Source organism: Larimichthys crocea, chromosome III, assembly GCF_000972845.2.
Source record: "Larimichthys crocea isolate SSNF chromosome III, L_crocea_2.0, whole genome shotgun sequence".
In the NCBI taxonomy this organism is placed as follows: Eukaryota; Metazoa; Chordata; class Actinopteri; family Sciaenidae; genus Larimichthys; species Larimichthys crocea.
In genome coordinates, this window is record NC_040013.1 from 2,621,031 (window position 1) to 2,643,785 (window position 22,755).

The 22,755-nt window shown below is 43.3% G+C and overlaps 1 protein-coding gene across 5 annotated transcripts in view; it reads left to right on the plus strand.

Annotated features, from left to right (window-relative positions):
* Positions 1 to 3,780: 3,780 nt before the first annotated feature.
* lmx1bb (LIM homeobox transcription factor 1, beta b) overlaps positions 3,781 to 22,755 on the plus strand; it is a 47,162-nt gene continuing 28,187 nt past the window's right edge. The window contains exons 1-4 of one of the 5 annotated variants that reach the window (XM_019274609.2): positions 3,781 to 3,986; positions 4,067 to 4,204; positions 6,164 to 6,286; positions 6,730 to 6,916. In XM_019274609.2, coding sequence (XP_019130154.1) covers positions 6,217 to 6,286; positions 6,730 to 6,916 — 257 coding nt within the window. In that variant the 5' untranslated portion in view covers positions 3,781 to 3,986; positions 4,067 to 4,204; positions 6,164 to 6,216. Of the gene's footprint in view, positions 4,205 to 5,410; positions 6,287 to 6,729; positions 6,917 to 22,755 lie in introns of those variants that run through there. The other 4 variants (XM_027272947.1, XM_019274608.2, XM_019274607.2 and 1 more) reach the window with 4 other exon arrangements.

Genomic DNA, 22,755 nt, shown 5'->3' on the forward strand with positions numbered 1-22,755 from the left:
TGATGGAAACATTTCCCATTTTTTTACAACAGCATAACAAAATTCTGACATTTTAGAAGAACAAAACGTGCAGTAATTTATTTTGTCCAGTTGCATGAATGAAAAATAGATATTGTTTATGTTTGTTTGTCCAATAATAATTTGTCTTTTTATTGTTTCAACTTGAAGCGCATTATTCTCTGAAGGTGTTTGTCATTGCAGATGCAGAGTCGGCGGTGAAAAGTCAGCGTGAGTTATACTGAGCGTGCACAAACATATATTTTATATTTATATATTTACACATAAATATGTGTCATTACAGTGCAACACATCAGAGGAATAACAGCAGAGCGTTTGATAGATAAACACGAAACAGAACATCAGATAATACATGACGTCAAACTTTGTTGCATATTTTGGCGTTTTAATGTCAGAAAATTGCAATTCGTGGTTTTGAGGGGGAAAAATGCAAATTTCTCAAAAAGTAATATTACTTTTGAGATAATATTGGAATATGTAATTCTGTATAATTCAAATGATTCTAATTGACAGCAAATACAGGTCAGTGAGATGATGGTTCTGTTAATGTTCTCATCCGAAAAGTGATTTTAAAATTAGAAATGAACATGACATACAAGTATTAATATATTAATTACTAAGTAAGTATTTAAGATATTTAAAAAAAATCATGAAATGACTTACTGTATTTTTCCTATTATGAACAGAAACGTAAGTGAGAATTATGAAGCAGCTCTTGACACTAACATAAAGTTAAAGACAAATCCGGTGAACGTTTGACAAACAGTAACAACATATGAGGTATTTTCATAACCTATATTAGTAATCTTCATTGTGTTTAATTCATATACCTGCAGCATGTCTGTCTGTCTCGTCTTAAGTGTTTTGTGTTTTTAAAGTTTTAACTGGAGTTTCTGCTTTAGAGGAGCAGAGGGAGTTGTACTGCCTGATTTTGTCCAGCAGGGGGTGATATTGTTATTCAGATAGCTGCTTTAAAGGGTAACACAACACAGTGAGGTAAGTGTGTGTGTGTGTGTGTGTGTGTGTATGTGTGTGTGTGTCAGGGGACCAGGTGCATTAATCTGACCGCATCCCGGATCACTGTCATCAGATGAGACTCCACCACAGAATTTGAATATATTTAACAAACAATAATGGCAGTTTACTTATCACCACATAAGTTGCAGTATTAAGTGTTTTGAATATTGTTCTGTTCTTTTTTTCCAGTAGAGTTGAAGTGAAATTTTACTTCTTGAAAGTCAGCTGAAATAAATGTGGAGGACTTTAAACAGGAACGTTTAAATACTGTTGTATTTACGTATTATTACAGTTTTTTGTCTGTAATTGTAACAGTTCATAACTCGACTGCATCTAAATTATAGAAGTTTGATTCAGTTTCACACAAAATGTAGCAACGAAACTGTCGACATCAACTTTTAAATCGTGAAATGAATTATTTGAATCTTTTGGAAAGCATCTATCAGATGATCCGTCTGTGAGTTTATTATATTCATGTTTCTTTTCTTTTTAAATACACACATTATAATTTTCAACAAATGTTTGTTTAGTTTCAGATTACATTAGCAGTAATTATCTGAGTATGATTTCATGTCTAAGCATCATTTTATCTGTATTTTTATTAGTGTTACAGTCTGTCACTGGCTGGGATTAGGCTCGTGTTATATTAGATCTTCTGTTAATGAAATTACAGCTCAGCTCAGCTCAGCTCCACAAACACAAACGCAGGTAAACAAGTTTTCAGACTCACATCTCAGACTTGTATGTCAGCCGGCTGTCACACAGGACTGTGTCAGGCCATCTGTCAAGAACTCAATAAATTTGTCAGTGGGAAGAAAAAAAGAAAAAGGAAAAAAAAGAAAAGAAGCTGAATCCAATAAATCATAACATAAACAAATCTAGCCACGGGTTGACAGTGCTGTATTATACTTTGTCTTAATCCTCGGGGAGTTGGGATTATCCTGCAGTATCATTTTTTTTGGCTGTCTCAGTAAGATGGGGCCATGTTGTTCACAGCAGAAATATGTGAGTGAGTGAGAGGGAGGAAGAGGGGGATGTGATGGGAACAACAACTGCTTTTATCCTTCAACATTTAATACCTGTGAATACAAGTTTCAAAGAAATTCTAATAAATAAATAAAAATCAGATCGACCTGATTTTTAAAAATTAAAAATCTAAACGAGTTCTCATTGGCTGCTTTTATATTCAGGGCCCCTGAGGCCTGCGGGCTCCTGCCCCTCACAGCCATGTTTGTTATTACGCACAAGTGCAACTGTCTTCATTTTTTAAAACTAAAATAAAAATATTTCAGACTCAGCAAAGACGGATGAAATTCCAGTTGTCGCAAATTGGCGCAGTGCAAACCTCCAATCAGCCCAGAGAGAGGGAGAGGGACGCGTCCTGGAGCCGCCTGAGTCTCCAAAAGACGAATATGAAACGACATTTTCCCCCCGCGGATGAATCGCTGCATGCATGTCGCTGCAGACTGTGAGCTGCTGCTGCTGCAGTGTGCAGTAAACAAATTAACCTTCTTTAAAAAAAGAAAAAGAAAAGAAAAGAGCTTCGAAACACTCATTAAAACATCAAAGTGAGTTAACTATCAAAGTCCTGCACTCGTGCAATTTAGGGAGCCATTATGTCTTCAGAGTTTCTCCTGTGAGGAGCAGAGGAGGAGGAGGAGGAGGAGGAGGAGGAGGTGAAGAAGGCTTCTCCTCTGTTTTTATTTCAAATTCTTCTCTGCGCGTTTTCTGTGCGCCACCGTGAATAATATTCATATTCTAACTTTTTAAAAACAAGAGTTTATTTCTACATATTCAGTTTAATATATTTTCACTCTGTGGATTATTTTTATTATTATTTTAAAACATTGATTATAGCCTGAGGCTCGAGGCCTGACACGGACTGAATGCTGTCTTCTAATGTGATTACAGCGGATGAATTATCGATATGTTTCTATGATTTATCGTTTGATTGATGCGTTTCTTTTCATTCGATTCAAATTGTAACGAAGTGCTGAAATAATTCGATTTGTTCGTGAGCATGAGCTGATTTAGGGTCAGTTATCATTTTTCCAGGATACATTCACATGAATGATTTATTGAAATAGATAATTAGCACTTATAATATTAGATTTTTTTCTTGTTATTGGCGCACTTTTCTCCAAACTTTGCGCTTTTTTGGAAAATAGAAAAAATCAAATCTGCGCAATTTGAATCCAAACTTTGCGCATTTTTTCCCGCTTCTACATTTAAATATTCACAGATTTTCGCCTTTTTTCCCCCAAAAAAAATTATCTGCTCTCCCACACCACTTCACCTCTTCTTTAATATTTCCCCTGATCGAACACAGCCTTGTGCGTAAATACGCACAGCTCCAAAGACGCGTTGTAATCAGCTCTTACCTCTTTTCTTTCCTCCCCCTTTGCTGGATGCAACAGTTCTGGATAATTTCTAAAAACTTTCAGAGTTCGTTGCTTTGTGTGACTGCTGCACACACACACACACACACACACACACACACACACACACACACACACACACACACACCTGCTGCAACGTTTGCTCTCAATCTTCCCGTGGAGGAGGGCTTGTCACGCGCAGCCTCATTAAAACACCGCCGGCTAAAAAAAAAAAAAAGTTGGTGGATTGATTTATTGAATGAATGTTTGATGACCGATAACTGCTCAATAGACGTGTGTGTGTGTGTGTGTGTGTGTGTGTGTGTGTGTGTGTGTGTGTGTGTGAGGTCAGGGGGGGTGACACAGACTTCATATGTTTCTAAAAATGTATTGATTATGTTGTATTGATGCTGCTCTGCTCATAATGCTGCTTAGTGGAAAGATAATCCAATATAGTGCGAGGCGGAGGTAATTGACCCCATGCTGATAGAAGTGCTGGAAATAGAAGGAAAGAGCCTGGAGGAGGTGGAGGAGGAGGAGGGTGGAGGTGGTGGTGGACTTCATGACAGGCAGGTATGGACTCATTGTAACAGAGTAAATATAAATATGTTTGAAACATGCAGTGCTGCCTCCATCCTTTCTGTTTCCTGCAGCTGTTCTCTCGCTGAACGGCAGAGGGCAACGCCAACAATCTGCTCAGTGTTCAGGCTCTAACTGGGCTACAGGTCAGCGCCTTGATGCTGCACAAAGGGACAGCGGGAGCAGAGCGCGGACAGACCCGGGGACCGAAGGTAAACACACGGTGTGGACGGTGTGGAGACACACGTGGGTGTGCTTTCACCTGTCCTGTAAGAGAAGTAGTTTTTACTGCATCATTTCAAGTGTCAATAATAGTAATAATATTGTTGTTGTTATGTCTTTATTATCTTTAATTGAGCAGGTCGTTTTTTTATTATTCTAATTGGATTAAAGCGCATCAGGAGGCCACGAGCTGATCAGAGCATATAGACATGGATATGATTCCTCCTGTCCTCCTGTCTGTCCTCCTGTCTGTCTGCTCTCGTTGCTCCTTTTCTTTCCTTCCTTCCTTTTTTTTTGATCACAGTCAGTCTGTCCTGCAGTGTGACACGAGAAGCGGCGCACAATCCCATTAGCAGCCCTGTAATTTCAGACAGGCCTCACAGTCCTGCACCTTTCAGACGTCTTGATCACATGATGACAAAAAATAAATAAATAAATAAATAAAATCACCCAGTTATTCCTCAAAATTTGAACTTGGAAAAAAAACCCCTGGAACGTCCATAAGCAACATAAACATAAACATAAATATGTGTGTGTGTCTTTAAATGATGGATACATAAACATAAATATGTGTGTGTGTCTTTAAATGATGGATTTGGATTTTTCAGGCCTGAGGATCCAAAGCGTGACGTGTTCCTCTAAAATAACTTATTATGATTATTGGTGTTGTTATTATTATTTTTCTGGATCTGATCATGGATCATCAGGACGTGGGGTCGTGGTTCTGGATCTTGGTGGCCTCCTCAGGTCTTTCCTCTTATCACCGCTGATCGCCAGGTGCATCAGCTGAAAGGAGGGTGGAGGGGTGGAGGGGTGGAGGGACAGCAGCAGCTTCCACAGGAAACAATACACAAAAGAGCAAAGACAGACAGCACGTGATGCTCATCTGTCTTTTTTTTGAAATTCTGATGAACATGAAACATTTTTTAAAATTCTCTTTAATCATTTTAACTCTTAATAATTTGGCTAAAGACATTTGGCAGAGATATAAAAGACATAAACACACCGAATAATTAAATTATAGTAAATTATAGTGTGTCATAATTATTATTATTATTATTATTATTATTATTATTATTATTATTACTATGATTGTTGTTGTTGTTGTTGCTTCAGTCTTTTCAGGCCTGTAAAATATCATTTTCTCTTCCCTGTCTTTCACTCTGTGTGTGTGTGTGTGTGTGTGTTGTTATTGGACTGTGTGCACTGTACTCTGCTCCAATAGCATCCCAATGGCAGTGAATGGAGGGAATGAAAAAAAAAAAGTGTAGCCATGCATGCAGGAGTGGGAGGATCCACTCGCTTCAATCTCGATCTCAGACTTTTGCAGCGACAGGGGCACAAACCAGGCACCGTCTGTTCCTTCCAAAGAGTTAGCCTGATCCTGCCGGGACATCTACACACACACACACACATACACATAAACACACACACGTCAACACACACTGCTGTTTTTTTTCCGGGTTTTTTTTATTTATGTGGATTTGTTGTCAAGTTCTTTTTCTAACCCGCAACAGAAACTGTTATTGCGTGATTTTTCTTTCCACCCCGCGCGCGTCCTCCTCCTTCTCTCCCCGCGTCGGCTCGTGGACGAAGAAGATAAAGCGTCCTGTGATCCTAACAGGTGACTGTCCACTGAGTTTTTCCACCTTTTTTTTTTTTTCCTTGTTTGCTTTCTGTCTCTCCACGCTCCTCTCACGCGTCGTGGATCTGTGTAGCCGGCTTTAGAGCTTCCTAACTCCCTCTCCTCCCGAGCATCAGTTTTTTTTTCTTCACTTCCAGCTCCCATCGAGCTGCAGTTTCACACGGAACTCTCAGAAAACGCTTTCAACAGGTTTCCTTTCTCCAAAAAAAAAAAAAAGCCAAAAAAGAAAAAACAATCTTTGTGTGCCGCAGGATTTTTTCCCCCCTTGTCGACTCTGACCGTGTTCTTATGGATATTGCAACAGGTCTGGTGTCACTGGAGCGCCTCTCCGTGGGAGAACAGTCCGAGACGTGCATCATGCTGGACGGCATAAAAATTGAAGATCATCCCCTGCGATCGGGACAGGCCACGCTCGGTGTCATGCTCGGTGAGTTCTTTCATTTTTCCCGAGCTGCGTGCACAGGTCTCACTGTTATTCCTGCATGGATGCCATTACTATGCATGCATGCATGCACACCGCTGCTTTTCTCCTCAAACCTACACGAGCATGAAGGTTAATATTTACGCACGCACATGCGTAAAACAACAGTCTAATAATGGGAGAATAGTTTTATTTCTCGTGTTATTGTGGTCCATACACAAGCTGAGAGATCCACACATGTGTGGGCTTTATGAGGGCTGTAACCTGCAGGCCTTTATTGGACCAAAAATATCAAATCCATCCATTGAAAGCAGCTTTTTAATTTAATTCTACAGCTTTGTTGTTGTGTTTACGCACGCACAGCGCAGGCCTTCTGATTCAGGCCTTCCTCTCGATTTATTTTTCCTGACTGCTTCCACAACTGCTCCGCCGTTTTGTTTCATTCCCAGGCACCGACTGTCATCATCCATCCGTGTGTGAAGGATGCCAGCGTCCCATCTCCGACCGCTTCTTGATGAGGGTCAACGATTCCTCATGGCACGAGGAGTGTTTGCAGTGTACCGTGTGTCAACAGCCTCTCACCACCAGCTGTTACTTCAGAGAAAGGAAACTTTACTGCAAACACGACTACCAACAGTAAGCACAAACACCGCGGAGGGAATCTCTGCTCCCTCACACACACACACACTCAAACACACACACACTTTTCTTTGCATTTCTTTACATTGCTTTGGTTGATGTGCAGTGATTTAAAAAAAAAAAAAAAAACACAGACAGTGTGTGATGGCTTTGGCCTGGAGGCCTCGTGTGTGTCTCATAGAAAAAAAAAAAGCTGGCGTGAATTTGAATTTATGAGATTTAATTTGTGTAAAAAAAGTAAAAATAAAAATCAAAGCTGGAGGTTTGATAGAAATGAAACTGCTGTTCTGCTGCGAAATTGTGCAATCGGTGACAGAGCGACAGGAACAAGGGATTAAATATAAAAAATAAAAAACAAACAGATGAGAAAAATGGAAAATATGCGCAGCAGAGTGCTCACACTGACTGCAGCACGCTCGCATTAGCGCTCATATATTACTGTCATATGCTTTGGCTTTATTATTGTCACAGTGGCCCACGATATTTCCACGTTTTTGTCTCTGCGGAACGAGAAGATGTGATTCCCACTCAGGCCCGAGAATATGCTGAATGTCTGTCTGTCTTCCTGGGTGTGCATCATGTGGCCTTTTCCATCATCATCACCATCAGCAGCAGCTTTACGTTCATGCAAAATATGGAAAACATCATCCGTGAGCTCAGAGCGCAGGGTGGATTTATTTTCCGATTTTATTTTGAAAATCTGCTGCCTCAGTTTGCGTGAAATATTTTTTAAATTTCTTTTTTTTTATTTTAATTTGACGGGAACAAATTTATATATTTTATTTTTTATTCTTATTTTAGTTCAGATTTTTTTTATTCAATTTTATTTCCGGCTATTTAATTTTATTGCGTAATTCGTCGTTTAAAAACAATAATTTTAATGAAGAACCGCGCGCGCTTTTTACGCATCTCCAAACCGAGCGCGCCAACGTGGATTTAAATAAAAGCCTAATAATAGAAAATAATTAAAAGTTCAGCCATTTGCGCAAGCGAATAATAGAAAATAATTAAAAGTTCAGCCATTTGCGCAAGCGCGACATTCGCACACACACACACACACAACCAAAACACACACACACACGCACACACTTTTAATTTTAAAAGCATTAATAATTTAAAGTTAAATTGCTGTTTCTGGTTTGAGAACATGAAAACAATTTGGGACTTATCCTGGAGTGTGATTACAGCTGCACACTCTGATGATATAATACAAATCCTATAATAAAAATTTTAAAAAAGCAGCATTTTTAATATTAAAGCTACTGAAAATAATAATTGTGTAAAATTCAGATCAGCTCTAATAATGTGAGAATGAACCTCCTTTGTGTTTTATTGATTTTTAGAATAAAGTTTGACCCTCTGAATGAGGCCTCATTAGCCGATAAATTAGCAAATTGAATTATTAAATTATCACGTGAAAGCTGCAGAAATATTGAGCAACAGGAGCAACATCGCTGAGCGGCTGCTGTCAGGCCCTGCGAGGACCCCGGGGCCCTGCCCTGTGTTTCTCATCGCATGAGCGCTTTTCATGCTTGTCACTAAATTTCCAGCTTTTTGTGTCGGGCCTTTTTTAACAATTCAACTTCGATTACCGGGACATTATGGCTCTCTGCTAGATACCTTGCGAGCAACAAAGAGTTACATCTATTGCCATGCGTGCCATTCATCCAGCCTTGTGACAGCAGTGTAGTCGGCCGATAACAATGGGGAAAATTCATAGCAGTAACTATGGGATACCAGAGTCACGGCGTCACGGCTCAGAGGTGGCTGGAGGCTGAGACGGGTCGGCGGTGAGACAGAGCGGATCTCTTTCTCATGCCTGTTGCAGGGACCGTCCACTTGTAGATTTTTTAAATCTGTTTGATGTGTGAAGGGAAGAGAAACGTGCAGACACGGACGAGATTTTTGCTCCCACGTCGTCGCTGGCGTTTTTATTTCTGCTGTTCTGCTTTTGAGGAACAATGCTGGGTGTATAAGCGAGCGTTTCTCTGCTGCATTGAGCTTGTGTGGCAAGTCCGATCATCCCGGGCCAAACACAACAACCTGCTGGGCAACACACTGTTATTCATCACATCTTTTTAATTCTTCACCCTCCTTCTCCCACCTTTTTTTTTTTCTCACCCCTCCCAGGTTAAACGTTAGCTGGAGGGTCTCTCCATCACACAGACACAAATCTCCTCCTCTCTCTCTCTCTCTCTTTTTTTCTTGTTTATTCCATTTGCATTGATGGGATACTTAAAGATGTAATTGGCACCTTTTTGACTTTTATGACATCCATTTAAGATGCATTTGTCAGCCCACAAACTGCTTTGGGCTGCGTGGAGAGCTCCTAGCCTTACAGAGGTCTTCGTGCCTAATTACATTCCTACAGCAACTGATTCATGCCCCGTAATCAGCTCTCACTAGCTATAATAAATCAAGGAATTGGCAAGCAGTCTTTTTTGGCACCTTTGGAACATGTTTAAGTGCAGACGAGGGAAAACAATTGTGTATGGTGTTATTAAAACTCCCACCAACACCGTTCAGCACACCTTGCTCCATATAGTGCAATTATATAGTAACAAGATTGGATTTTATTAGCCCTCATCCCGTATGTTTGCCTCTTTTTATGCCACGCAGCTGACCTGTGCTCATCGTCCCTGTCTTGAATATTTATTATTATTATTCTAAAAACAAAATCAAATGTACAGACGCATTTTGAGGAGGGGGGAAATTAAAGAAATATTTTCTAGAAGAGGAGAAATTTATAGTAATTTATAGTGGGGGGTTTTTAGGAGTGGGGGAGTTGCACGAATATTTCAAGGCAAGTTTGATAAAATTTAGGGCAAATACGCAGCAGAGCTGTCAGTTGGACGGGAGTCATAGCCGTAGAGGAGGAACAAGCTCGAACGAGACGGGGCGGTATGTAAAAGGTAGAGTGGAATTACAACACCCCGAGAGAGTTTGTTGTGCCCTGGTGTTTGGAGGTCAATTATACATCATTAGAAAGAGGGAGATCTTTTCCCCCCCGGGGGAGAACTTTCCTCTAACCGAGCAGATGCTTTGAAGGGAGCCATGTAATAAGGCCTATCACTGACCCAAGTGTTGGACAACACCCCTGTAATGGACTGCCTTGTTAGAAACTGCCATGGGCTCCATCCACAAAACACAACATTAACTAACAGTATCATACACCGTGCTGCTCTTAGGTGCATTCCACGTTTTTTATTTTTACACTCTATAAAGTTTTACTGTCTGGGCAAAATGTTATTTTAGAATGTTTCATGTGTAAAGTATCCGTACACGTCAGCACGCACCAAATTTAAAATTCACAAGCAAAAAAAAAAAAAAAAATGAAATTTAGGTCACGGTAGTATGAGTGGTATAAAAACAAACACACAGCGGTGGTGGTGGTGGTGATGAAGCCATAAAAACAGAGCTCCCAGAACCTGTCTCACCTCCCCGCGTACGCTGCACGATCCCCCGGTGTGCTGAGAGCTGCTTTTTTTTTTTTTTTTTAAGAACTGTTTGGAGTGCCCTCCTGTGAAATTGTTGTTTTTTAATTAGCCGTGCTTGGGACGCTGCTGCTGCAGCAGTGTGTGTGTGTGTGTGTGTGTGCCGGATAGATGCTGACGGCTAGGTTTCTGTGTTAGCTCACCAAGTGTGTGTGTGTGTGTGTGTGTGTGTTACTCACTCTAGGACACTCCCGCGTGGCCTGGCACTTTGTGTGCACTCATATGCACACCACAAAAAAAAAAAAAAAAAAAACCGAGGATGTACTTTGTGTTGTCAACCCAGCTGGGTAGTTTTGCAGTTAATTAAAGAGCGTCCTCCTCCTCCCTGCTCAGCCGTGCTACAGTATTTTCTGATCTGTGGGTGTGTGCACGTTCCTTTGTGCAGAACTTTTTTTTGTCTTTTTTAATTCTCCCTAAAAAGGATAAAAATGTGTCTTTATCCGCTGCTCTTGGGTAAATAAAAAGAGGACCTCTACAGAGAGACAAATCTAATGTTAGAAACACTAAGCCAGATAATATTGCTTCAGCTTGCTGGGATTTTTTTAGTGCTCGGCAAGGAGCTAGCTCGAAGCTGGCCCCGTTCCTCTGTAAGGAAGTATTGGGTTTTATGTCAACACGGCTCGGGCCTGTCCCTGCAGCACACGAGGATGCATCATCTGTCATCTCATGGTTTGCTAACTGCCCCCTCCTCAACATATTTGGACCTATTAAAGGACCTGTTGGAGTTGTATTTATTTGCGTCACTAACTACATCTTGGATTTTTTTTTTGCTGTGTGTGTGTGTGTGTGTGTGTGTGCTTTCCGGTTCCTACAAATAGCTCTTTGAGTGATAAATATTTGATTTAAACGTATCGTTTTACACGAACTCTTGTATATATGAATAGTGCTGTTATAAATTTTTACACCAGCTACATCCATGGAAGCTGTTTGCACTCACTGCTGTCAGTAAATCTTCGGTATTATTTCATGAAATCAGGTGATTTTCACAAAGGCGTCGTGTTTTAGTAGCGACTGTGTGGGCGCAGAGTGTGTGTGTGCACACAAAGCCACTTTACTGGACGCTATGGGAAGCCACAGAGGCTCAGCCACGGTAATGCCCATCACCACTTTAGAGGCCAGACTGGTGGCGAGGGATGTGGAAAGAGGTCTCTGTGGCTTTGTGTGTGGAGGGGGGAGACAGAGAGAGGAGCTGTAGTGCTGGGGAGGAGAAGGATCTGCAGAGGGATCTGCCTGGTGTGCTCACATTACACTGGATGATAGCAGAGGAACTCAAGCATGCAATTTGTTGGTAGCCACAATTTAACCTCATCTCCTAAAGCCGGCTGTTAGGCAGCCAGTGGGACATGTCAGTCAATCGGGAATGCTAATCAGTGACGGTGGAGAGAAAGCCCCTCGCCTCGGTGCAACATACTGATTTTCATTACTGGCTGCAAGTCCTCGGGCCTTCAGGTTTATTTTCACAGCATGACAACTCTTCATAACAAAAAGGAAGGCTACCACAAACCATTAAATGCAATTTACAAATTAGATTTTGGCTAAATCTGTGAAATACTGTAATAGGCTTCTTTTAAAGCAGCCAGCTGAGGAATACACACACTCAGCAAATGTTTTCTGTTTCAATTTGCCAGATTACATGTTCGAATCAGAGCAGTGAAACATTTTGAAGAGGCCGGATTTTCATTTTTTTTCTTTTTGCTCCGCGCTGAAAATGTTGCATTATTTTCACACGTTTTCTCTCCTGATTTCAGTTTTTTTTTTAAAAACACATTTCAGGTCTGTTTGTCTCATTTCTCTTCTATAGTTTTGGAAATAACCCCCTTTGCACGGCTTTGGTCGAACGTGCATGAGAAATTGAGACATGGCCTCTTGCTTGCTGGCTCGCAGTATCGCTGCTTGGCCCCAAACTGTGTATATGTGATCCCACTCTGGAATGTTTTTCCAACACGTAGGCTTTTCACAGATACACTAGAGAGGACTGGCATCATAGTGGCAAGTGCTGCTTTCAGACTGTTGTGTGCCCAAGGCTTACTCTCGCACTCGCCTCACACATTCTAGCTCTACATGGGAATGGGGCAGAGCAGTGTGTTTGTCTACATACACCCCAGGTTTTTGAGAGGGTGTGGGCGCATGTGTGTGTGTGTGTGTGTGTGTGTGTGTGTGTGTGTGTGTGTACACACTTGCTTCCTCTCTCTGCTGCTTTCTTTCTTTGTCTCTAAGCTAAAGCTTCTTCTTGCTGCCTCACATTCACTCTGTGTTTTAAAGAAACCTCATCTGAGTTGCTGCATGTCAAATCTGGCCGAGTTTCAGCGGTATAGATTTTTTTTTTTTTTTTTTTTTTTCAGAAACAGCAAAAAACCCTTCTTTTTTTTTTTTTTTTTTTTTTTCCGATACAGCAAAACACCCTTTTTTTTTTTTTTTTTTTTTTTCAGAAACAGCAAAAAACCCTTCTTTTTTTTTTTTTTTTTTTTTTTTTTTTTTTTTTTTTTTAACCCCTTTTAATCTTCATCAAATGAGATTAGCCCCCAAATACCGGTATTCCTGCCCAAAGTGACTGACAGAGATTTGCACTTTTATCATTAAGTGTGACACTAAGCTGGTCGGAGCTTTGTCTTCAATGGAGGGTCTGACGGAAACGGGGGCTCCTAATCCTTTTATTTGTGTCAGGCCCAGAAAGGGGGGAAGAATGGGGCCGGGGTGGGATGGGGCTGCAGAATGCCACGGCCCTTAGTCTCCCCTCCAGACCCAGGCCTCCACAGCCAAGTGAGCATGAGACTCATCTTATGTGGTCTATGCACTCGAGCGGACGCGTAGACACACTCATGCGCACACATTTGTGCATCTACAGTATGTTAACGTGTTTGCTCACGCACACAGGCGTGAACACGCCGCCTCATGTACACGTGCGTATGTTCACCTACTCCTTCGTCCGACGCGGGCTGACGTTCCCGTCGTACCTGCTCGCAGCAGAGCAGAGCAGAGCAGAGCGAGCATGCATGGATCGCAGTGGCAGGAGGTTCAGTCTAGGATGAGATTAATAAAGTTTGCCGGTTCCCTGGTCGAGGTCCAACGCTAGGCTTTTGTCTGCGGCTCACATCGGGTTGTGGGGCTTCAGCTCCTTTTGTGTGTGCACCCTTGTGGTAATCCATCTCCAGCGGGAGTCCCCCTGGGGCACTTTATTTACTCATTCAACTGTTTGGAAGTCTGTTAGACTGCAGATCAGATGCAGTGAAACCAATGTGATTACTTTAACCAGCACTTCCAGATTCCTGCCCAGCACCTCTTCTCACCCTGAGCTGGTGTGCTCTGCAGGTGGGAGGGAAGGTCCACACTGACTGACTCATCCCCCCTCTCTCTCTGTCCGGCCTAGTTTCGTGGGGCCTGTCCAATATTCTCCCTTATGAAGATTCTGCATTAAGTATTGAACCTCCTGTGCCCACACACTGTAAAGCCGACTTGATTCTTTCATTATCCGTCTGTATTTGTTATCTTCTCTTTGCATCTCCGAAATACAGGTTCCAAAAACCGGTGGCTTGGCATTTGTCAGGTCTTTTTTTTTCACTAGATTGTAATTCAGCACCAGAGCAAGTGTGGTGTCACAGTGTAAAAACTAACATCTATGTTTTATTGCAAACAATGAGATGGATTTTGTTATCCATCCATCAACATAAACCCAGAGCTATGTATTTGGGGCTAACCCCCGTGTTAAACCATCGCAGGCTGTCAGGCTCTCTGAATTTACTCTCTGTCTCTTCCCCTCTTCTGGTGTGGCTGGGGAATATGGTTGAAATCAGCTGCCAGGACCCGGCATCTACAGCAAGCGCTCCCTGAAACTCGCTGTTTAGACCCAGCCGCTGATTGGTGATGGCTGTCTTGGCAAGAAAAATAACCCCGTATGAAAACAGTGCAGATTGGGTTTCCGTGTGTCTGACTCACTCCTGTCTTCTCTGACCGGCCCCCCCACGGCAAGCCAGCATGATTTGTGCATGAGGTCCCGTGACCCATGGAAGCTTCAAAAAGCAGCGAGGGGAAATATTTGGATGATCCTGATGGGGGAGTGGAGACGTGGGAGGGAAGGCAGGGATGATGACGGGGAGGAGGGGGGGGTGTGCTTGGTAAGAGTGGGGCTAAGCGGTGTAAGGCGATGCAGATGTGGAGAATCTGCAAGCGCAGCCGCGATGACAGGGGAGTGTGTGTGCGGAGAAGATGGCTGCCCACCACCACCACCACACCACCACCGCCAGCGTCCCTCAGGACGGCTGTAACACAGACGTCATGCTCTGCGTAAAAAAAAAAGGTGGCAAACAGTAGAAGAAACTGTGCACGGGGAGGGTTTGGAAAGAGATGCAATAGAAGAGGCATTTTATCATCAGGTACCATGCCATGATACTGATCGTCTGTACCTCAACCCCCCCGCTGTACACCCCTGATCCCCTCTCCTCTCCCTTTACCTTTCCTCTGCTGGCTGGATATTAATATTTCCCAGAAAGCTGCTACAATACGTCTTCTCGGGGAAATTCCACGACTCCTGAACGCTGCAAAATGATCTGGTGTCTATGAAAGGGATGGATAAGGGGATAAAAAGATTTTTCAAAGTGTTTTTTTTTTTTTGTGCATACGTGATTTCATAGCGCTCTCTGCATGGAGATTTCTATTCGGGTTCCTCAATAAGAAAAATGTGTCGCTGCAGGTGAAGGCTTGGATTGTTTGCTGTATTCATCTAAATTTTCTCCCTTAGCTGATAGCATTGTTTGATTCAACCTCGTGGCCTTACAGCACATTATTTATGCACAGAATCTGCCTCTGGGGCCGGTTCAATGGAAACCCCGCTGAACAGAAATAGCTGTAGTAGGCTGAGAGGTTTGACACAAACCCAAACTCAGCATTTGAAAAAAGCGAATCTGTGGTCTGAGGCTACCCCGATCATTCTTTGGCCTCTGTGCTTGTCGCTGCCTCCTCCTGAGAGTGGGTGGGTTGACTGACCCTCCTAGGGTGTCTGTCTGCCTTAACGTTTGGCCCTGCAGGCCCAGCCTCACTCACAGGGGGAGCGCCAGCCCCCTCCAGGCCCCGGAGCTGTGCTCTGAAACCAGAGCTCCAAAAGTTGTGTTGTGATCCCAGCTGGAGAGACAGCTCTGGCTCTTGAGCGGAGCCCTCTCGCAGCGTGCAGCCGGGGTCACCGGTGGCCTCTCAACCTTCATCACTCCGCCGCGCTTCTGCGCAGCACCGACTCAGGACGGCGTTATTTATCGACCCCTGCGAGTCTTCGGCTCTTCTAAGACTCCGTCTCGCAACAAATATCGGGAGAGCTGAAGTTTTGATGAGGTCATGTTATCAATTACATCTGGCTCGGGAGGTTAAACTACACAAAAAGTTGGTTCTGCCTAAGCAATTTTCGAGATGAATGTTTCACATGACTCGAGCTGTCAGTAATAGCACTCTGTCAGTGAAAACACAATGAGACCGTCATCTGTTATGTCTATGTTGGATCGTCTCACTTTTACTTTAATCAGTAAAGTAACCAGAAAATCTGGTTTGAGGAAAAAGTTTGAGTGTTTGTGGTGTGGATGTGTCTGTGTTTTCACAGTCTCTTCTCTTACAGTATGTTTATCTCATGGTGTCTTATAGGTTCCAGCTTTGCTTCTGCGTTTTTTGCATTCCTGTGTGAACGTGCACGCTCATGTGTGTGTGTGTGTGTGTAGCCGTGCGGCGTGCACGTAGTTTGGGGTCTGTCACACGGCCAAACGTCGGACATGCTTCTGGCAGGCGACGCAGTCTGTGGATTCTCCTCTTGGTCATGCTGTTCTGGAGGCAGAAAGCGGTGCGTGCCACCCCAAACCACCATCCACCACCCCGACCTCCCAACCCCCCTCTATCATCAGCAGCGCGGCCCTCTCCCTGCTCTCCTTGCTCTCCTTTTCCTGGGCCCCAGAGCCTGGGCTGTGGCCTGTGGATGAGTGCTACATCCTGGCTGTCAGCACAGGGGTTAGCTGGGGATTGGCCTGTGGTGGAAGTGCAGTATCAGGCCCTGTCTGTCAGCTCCTCGTTCCACTTCCTCCCCCCCCCCCCCCCCCCCCCCCCCCCCCCCGCTGCAAGTCAGTGGCACAAACACATACGAGCGAGCTGTGACTGACTCAGATCTCTGGCTTGAAAATGAAAGGATCGCTCTCAGAATAGGCATATTCATAGCCGTGTCAATGAAAAGAGGCTGTTTAAAACCCTTAAGTGCTCGGGTGTTGTGTTTTTAAACAGACCGCGAAAGCTTTGACAGACGGTTTACTATTTCACCCAGTATTTCATTTCAGGTACTTTTAACTGTCACTTTCTGACTTCCGAGGAACAATCACTCACCCCAGCGTGTATTTGCATACAGTTACAGCTCTTTTGCAACCTCCTTTTTTTTGGAGTGGGGTGAAGACCAATTTTATTAATTCGATTGATAAATCTTAAAAATGTCGCCGGAGATATTTTATTCCCCAACTTGTGTGTCGTGTATTTTCCGCCAAGATTCAGATTTTGTGCTTCGCCTCCGCGCTCTGTGCGAGGATCACATTATCTGACACACACAGGTACATACATGCTTACACACAAACACACACACACAGGGACACACATCTGTACCGCACATGGCCGCGGACAGGCCTACACATGTCGGAGGATTTGCGACTATAATCAGATTAATTGGTCCATCTCTCCTTGGAAACATCACATATACACGTGAAGGCCTCTGGTAGCTTTCAGCTGGATGCTGCTTTACACTAACCAGAGGCCAGGCAGCAGGCACGAGGTCGGCGGGGTCACGGCGCGCTCTCCGGCATCAGCATCTCTTTACGGCTTACATGCTAGAGAAATTATTACAGCCTCGTTCTGTCTGACAGAGAAGGAATTTCTATCTGCTCCTCTTGAGAGTTCCGGCTTATTTAAGCTGCACTTTCTTTTAGTTAAATCTGACACAGGGACACTTTTTTTCCCCCCCGCAACATAAACATTAAAGTTGGTGTTGCTTGGCAGAGGTCTCCGGCCTCTTCAAAGAAAGCGGCAAAACATGCTTGGCCTTTGCGATGAATATTATAAGTACATTAACCATAATCCTTATTAACATTCTCCGTGCTGCATGCAGGTTCAGTGCCTCAGTGCGCGGCGTATGTTTTTCTTATTGCCCACAAGTATGTCTATGTGAGGGACTATCTACACACATGCTGCCATTCATGATTTTATTATAGGTTTTAGCCTCACCACAACTCATACACAGGAACGAGTAATGCTGTCCGTCTTTTCTTCCTCCTTCACAAATGCTGTAATCTCCGAGTAAACTGCACAAACTCCTCTTTGCGTGTTAATTATTATGTGTTGAGGGCACCCAAAGAGTCATAATCACTGGCAGTAAACAGTGTTAAGGGTCACGTCACGGTGCATCTGTGATTTCCAACCCGGGTTACTTGGTGCCCGGTTGGGTGCAGCCGCAAAGAGGGGACATGGAGAGGTTGCGGTGGTAGGTCGAGTAATTTAATAAAACAGAAATTACGAACACGTTGAGTCAACTACAAAACTTGGAACACGACTAAGAGAGCATGAGAACTAGTAGTTAACTTTAAGCAACAGATAAATGGTTAAAATAACTTAAACTAATGGGAAATAGTTGAAGTAGCTAGATAATGTCAATGGATACGCAGCTGGAAAAGCCAAAAGTCAAAAGTGGCTGCACAAACTTAACCAAACCAACCATAACATTGATCGTTCAATTAAAAATAGCCACAGTGAGGGGTACTGGAGTTCATCTGACTGGGCTGTGTTCGGGAACCAGCAGGTTTAAGAGGTAGAAATGTGATATTTATTTAACTCACCCTCCCCCCCTCAGAAAATAATGGTTGCATGAATTTTGTTTAGTGTCGTTTATTTTTTATCCGTTCCAGAAGAGCGGTGGGATGCCGTTCACCAAATCATAAAAATTCAGATGGTGTTAGGTAAGCTGTCGGTCACAAAAAGACCAAATTAACCTTCACATACTTCGTCGTGATTGTCCGCCCGCTCTCATGTGGTAAACCCCGGCGCTGCTGGCACTTAAAGACGAGCTGAAACAACCCATAAAAATGTATTTTGCAAATACAGTTTCGACCCAGCTCTGGTTTTTTCACACATTCTGGCACTAATAAGCTCTGACACACCCTAAACCACCACCCTCTCAAAAGAGTACATCTAGTGTGGAGCGGCGGTTTGGTGTCCAGGGGAAGCCTGTGGTTCTGGAGCCAGAGAAGGAGTCGTGCCCTGCCGTCCCACAGAGATGACAGGAAGATAAGAAAGAGAGGTGGCCTCTCCGCACAAAAACATCCCACCAGGAACTAACCTAACCTGGGGGAGAAGCGGAGGGCTTCAGGACCTCTTGTCAAAATCTATCCTCGCTGGAAGAAAACACAGCAGAGGGAAAACATTGTTTCTTGGAACGTTAGCCATCCAGTAGCCATCAGAATCCACTCTAAGATGTTCCTGCGGTATCACAAATATCCATATCAAGTTTATACTACAACAGCATGCCTCTGTATGTCACAACTTTGGCTTTGTGACATGGCTTCTCCTAACCAACAGCCACAGAAATAAAGGAGGCAGGGGTTGGGGGGAGAGAGAGAGAAGACGGGGGGGGGGGGGGGGTGGTGGACTAAGTACAAGCGACAGACTCTTGGCAGACTCAGGCCCTGCAGTTACAGTATAACTTAGAAAACCGCTTATACTTTGCAATATTTGAGAAGGCGAAGTGAAAAGGTAGCCATTTCTCCTAGACGATGCGTAATGAGGGAACCGTAGGGGAAGCAGAAAACAGCGAGCGGCTTGTGGAAGCGGCACTAACACAGGGATCAGCAGCATTAAAAGAGATTTACACCCCCAGCTCTTAAACAGTTTTCTTTTGCTCAATGGTTCCTCTTTTACAGATATTTCAAGGAAGTAATAAACTGCACTGACAAGCGTTCGAGTGGCTTCGAAACATCCCTCATGGGCAACAGAGCTCCATCACTTCTATCACGGTGCCTCGGCTCTGGATCATTATCTCTGTAGAAGTCAGCCTGTTTCATTTGTCCTCTCCTGGACATTATGATCAGCTTCTTGTTGTTTATATCAAAGAAACGTTGCGTAACTAGCTATAATGCATCAAGCGCCGCGTTCTCCCCCCGAGGGTAAGTCAGTTCAGCATTTATCTCGTTGTGAGTGGGTCTTTTTTTTTTTTGCCGTGCGGTTTAGGCCTACAGACTGTTTTTCCTGACGGTTAAGTTCTTTTGAAGCTGTCTGCACGGTCCAGAATGAGGCCCTGCACAGTGTAAGATGTCATACTCCCACTGTGCTGACCAACATGCTCTGTGGGCCTTGATGTGCCCATAACATTTAATGGCGCTTTGGCAAATGCTAATGGAAACTCTTACTTTGCCTAGCAATCACATTTCATTCCCTTCTCCTCTCTGGTTGTTGTTTTTCTTTTGTTTTTGTTTTTTTATTTACCATAATTATTCGTTTGCCTCTTTGATATATTTATGTATGAACCCGTGGCTGAGAGAAAAGAGTGGAAAGAATATGCATTATCTGCTAATTATTAAGATTAAGGGCGGGATAAATAAACCAGAACCAAAGGGAACATTTGTCTTGAGTAAGGCACGTTTGGTCTCGCTGGGATAGCAGAACATCACAGAGTGTCCCCTTTGGTTGTGGAGCTGGGACCGAGGGTTGGCGAGGAGGAGGTGGAGGAGCAGCAGCAGGAGGAGGAGGAGGAGGAGGAGGGGTAGGTCATGCCGTGGCACGTACGTGTCTCAGTGTGGGCTGAGGAAACATCTCGCCCTCGCACAGGTTCAAGAAGAAGCGGCCTGCTTCTGATTAGTCACTGTGATCCGCAGTGATAAACAATTCCTGTGGTCTCCTGCTCACAGAAACATCACTGGCAACCGCCGAGTGTTCGCGGGTGGTTTGTGTGTTTGTATGTATGCTCAGGCATGCAGGCTGCTTTGTGTGTTTAACAATAGCTTCCCCCAAAAAAATCTGATCGAATTAATCAGTATCTTAACAAAAGTAGCATGAATTCTGATTCATTGAAATGAAACGATGTGATGTTCTTCTGGTTTAGAATGACGACAGAGTCGGGCCCTGTGGTGATTTTATTAACTAAAGTTAGATAGTCGCATGTTTCGATAGCAGAAGAGATAAAAAACAAAAGGCATGCATGATAAATCCAGTCCACAGTCATAACCCGAGGGGTGATGGAGGACTTTTAAAGCTTTTCACTCGCAGAGTCTGTTGTCCTCTTTGCCCTCGCTGGTAGAACTGGCAAGTTTATCTGTTGCTGCACTTCCGCGCAGATGCCTGGCATCGAGCCTCGAGGTGATAAAAACGTCTTCGGGAGGTAAGTGTTTACGGTGAGGATCCATAAGGTTAGCAGGATCAAAGCTCCGCGGAAAGGACAAAAAAACACAGGACTAATAAACAAAACAGCCAGTTAGTCATACAGCCGGATTTATGACATGTAGAAAAACATGTCAGGGAGAGGCAGATTTCTGTCAGGCTGTTCTTTATTGCTGTTAAAAAATAACATCCTCCAAGTCCGAAAAAACAGGCCGGTTAAGTAAAAAAGAACAATAGCGACGAGGAAGGGAGGGAAGCGTTCTGAGATTTCACACCACAAGTATACAGCCCATCTTTTTTGGCACTTCAAATCGCCCTTTGTGTTATTTTCCTCTTTCTCGTAGAAGATTGAAATAAGACGCTGATTGGAAGAAAACCGTGTTTGACTTTCTCGGTGTCTTTCTCGTAAGGGAAAGTATATTTCAAGCGTCAGACAATCGGCTTGTGTACGCCTCGGCTTGTGTTCTCTCTCTGGTGCTCGTCGACCGGGGGAACGGCTGATTGAGTTGACTGTTTTAGCTGGGGTATGTTCACAAACGCACCCACCAAAACCCGACCAGCGCTCCAGCGCCGGATTACACCGAGGGCAAGGTTCATAAATACGTTTTAGAGCTTTTAGGAAGTGAAATCATATACTTGTTTTTGTTATGTTTTCATGTTCAAGTCAGGTTTTTAGGAGTCCGGCCCACTTTATGAGCACTTCCCACTGTGGACATGTTTTGTTTTTAGTGTTGCCTGTAGGAGTCCTGCAGGGAGTGGGAGTGGTGTACCACCCGGGCCTGCCATTCCCATCCCGTCCAGTCATTTGCTCGAGGCTTACAGCTTTAAGTGGGAATTATTACTTGGGAGATAAGTATGGAGATAAGGCGGTCCTTGCCTGCAAGATGTATGAGGTGTCTGGACACTGGGAGAGGTGCACCTGACCTGGAAATGAATGGTGTGAAGGTACAAGAGCAGCACATGAGCCTCCTTTTTCACCCGAATCCCCTGTCTTGTAAGCTCGTGGCTGCAGATCATCGCAGAGATATTACACGGTGCAGATAGTTTATTCGATTTCATCTGGGTCAAAACATCAGAACGTTACGGGCTGCAGCTGAATATGTAAGGGACTGTGTTGAAATTATTGTGTGAGAATTGACTTGTTTGACTTTCCCTCTCGTTATTAATATTTTATTTGGACCTTGACTAAAATAAAAAGCTATAAAATTGCCCCTGTAATATCTCAAAATAATAAACTTGATTCACCATTAATAACTAAAAGAAGTAAAGCATAAACATTTAATATTTAACCCTGATTTATTATTATTATTTTTTTAGATAATCTGCCTAAAATTCAACTTTTTTTCACAAATAATACTTTTTCTGATATGACACTTTACAAAACACATGTTGGTTCGGGTATATTCATGAATTTTGACCTATAAAATAATCTGTTGAACATCTACAGACAAAGAAAATCGAACAAATACTCACAAATAAACATGAATACAGACAAAGAAAATCGAACAAATACTCACAAATAAACATGAAATATTAAAGGAGACGTTTATTTTGTTAGAAAAAGTTAAAAATTTGTCCCTTGCTATCCCAAAAAACACATAAAAATATCGACCTCCCTAACCTCCCCCCTCTCCCCCAGCCTAATAATTTCTGCACAGTCCCTAAATGCTAACTTCATTTTTCTGTATCTGTAGCTGCACTGCATGCAAACACAGTTCAGTGCTCGTGTCTAATAAAAAAAAAAAACTTCAATTCTTCATGTGAATAATGAACAAATGCACAATTAAGCATGCTGAGGTTCCTTTTTTCGTTGTTTTCAGAGAAGAAAAATTGATTAGGTTTCGCTGCTTCTCGAAAAGGTGTGTGTGTGTGTGTGTGTGTGTGTGTGTGTGTGTGTGTGTGGGAGAAGCATTCCTCCTCTTGCCTGGTATGTTAATTCACAGCTCCGGGGCTTGTACCAGCCGTCGTTCT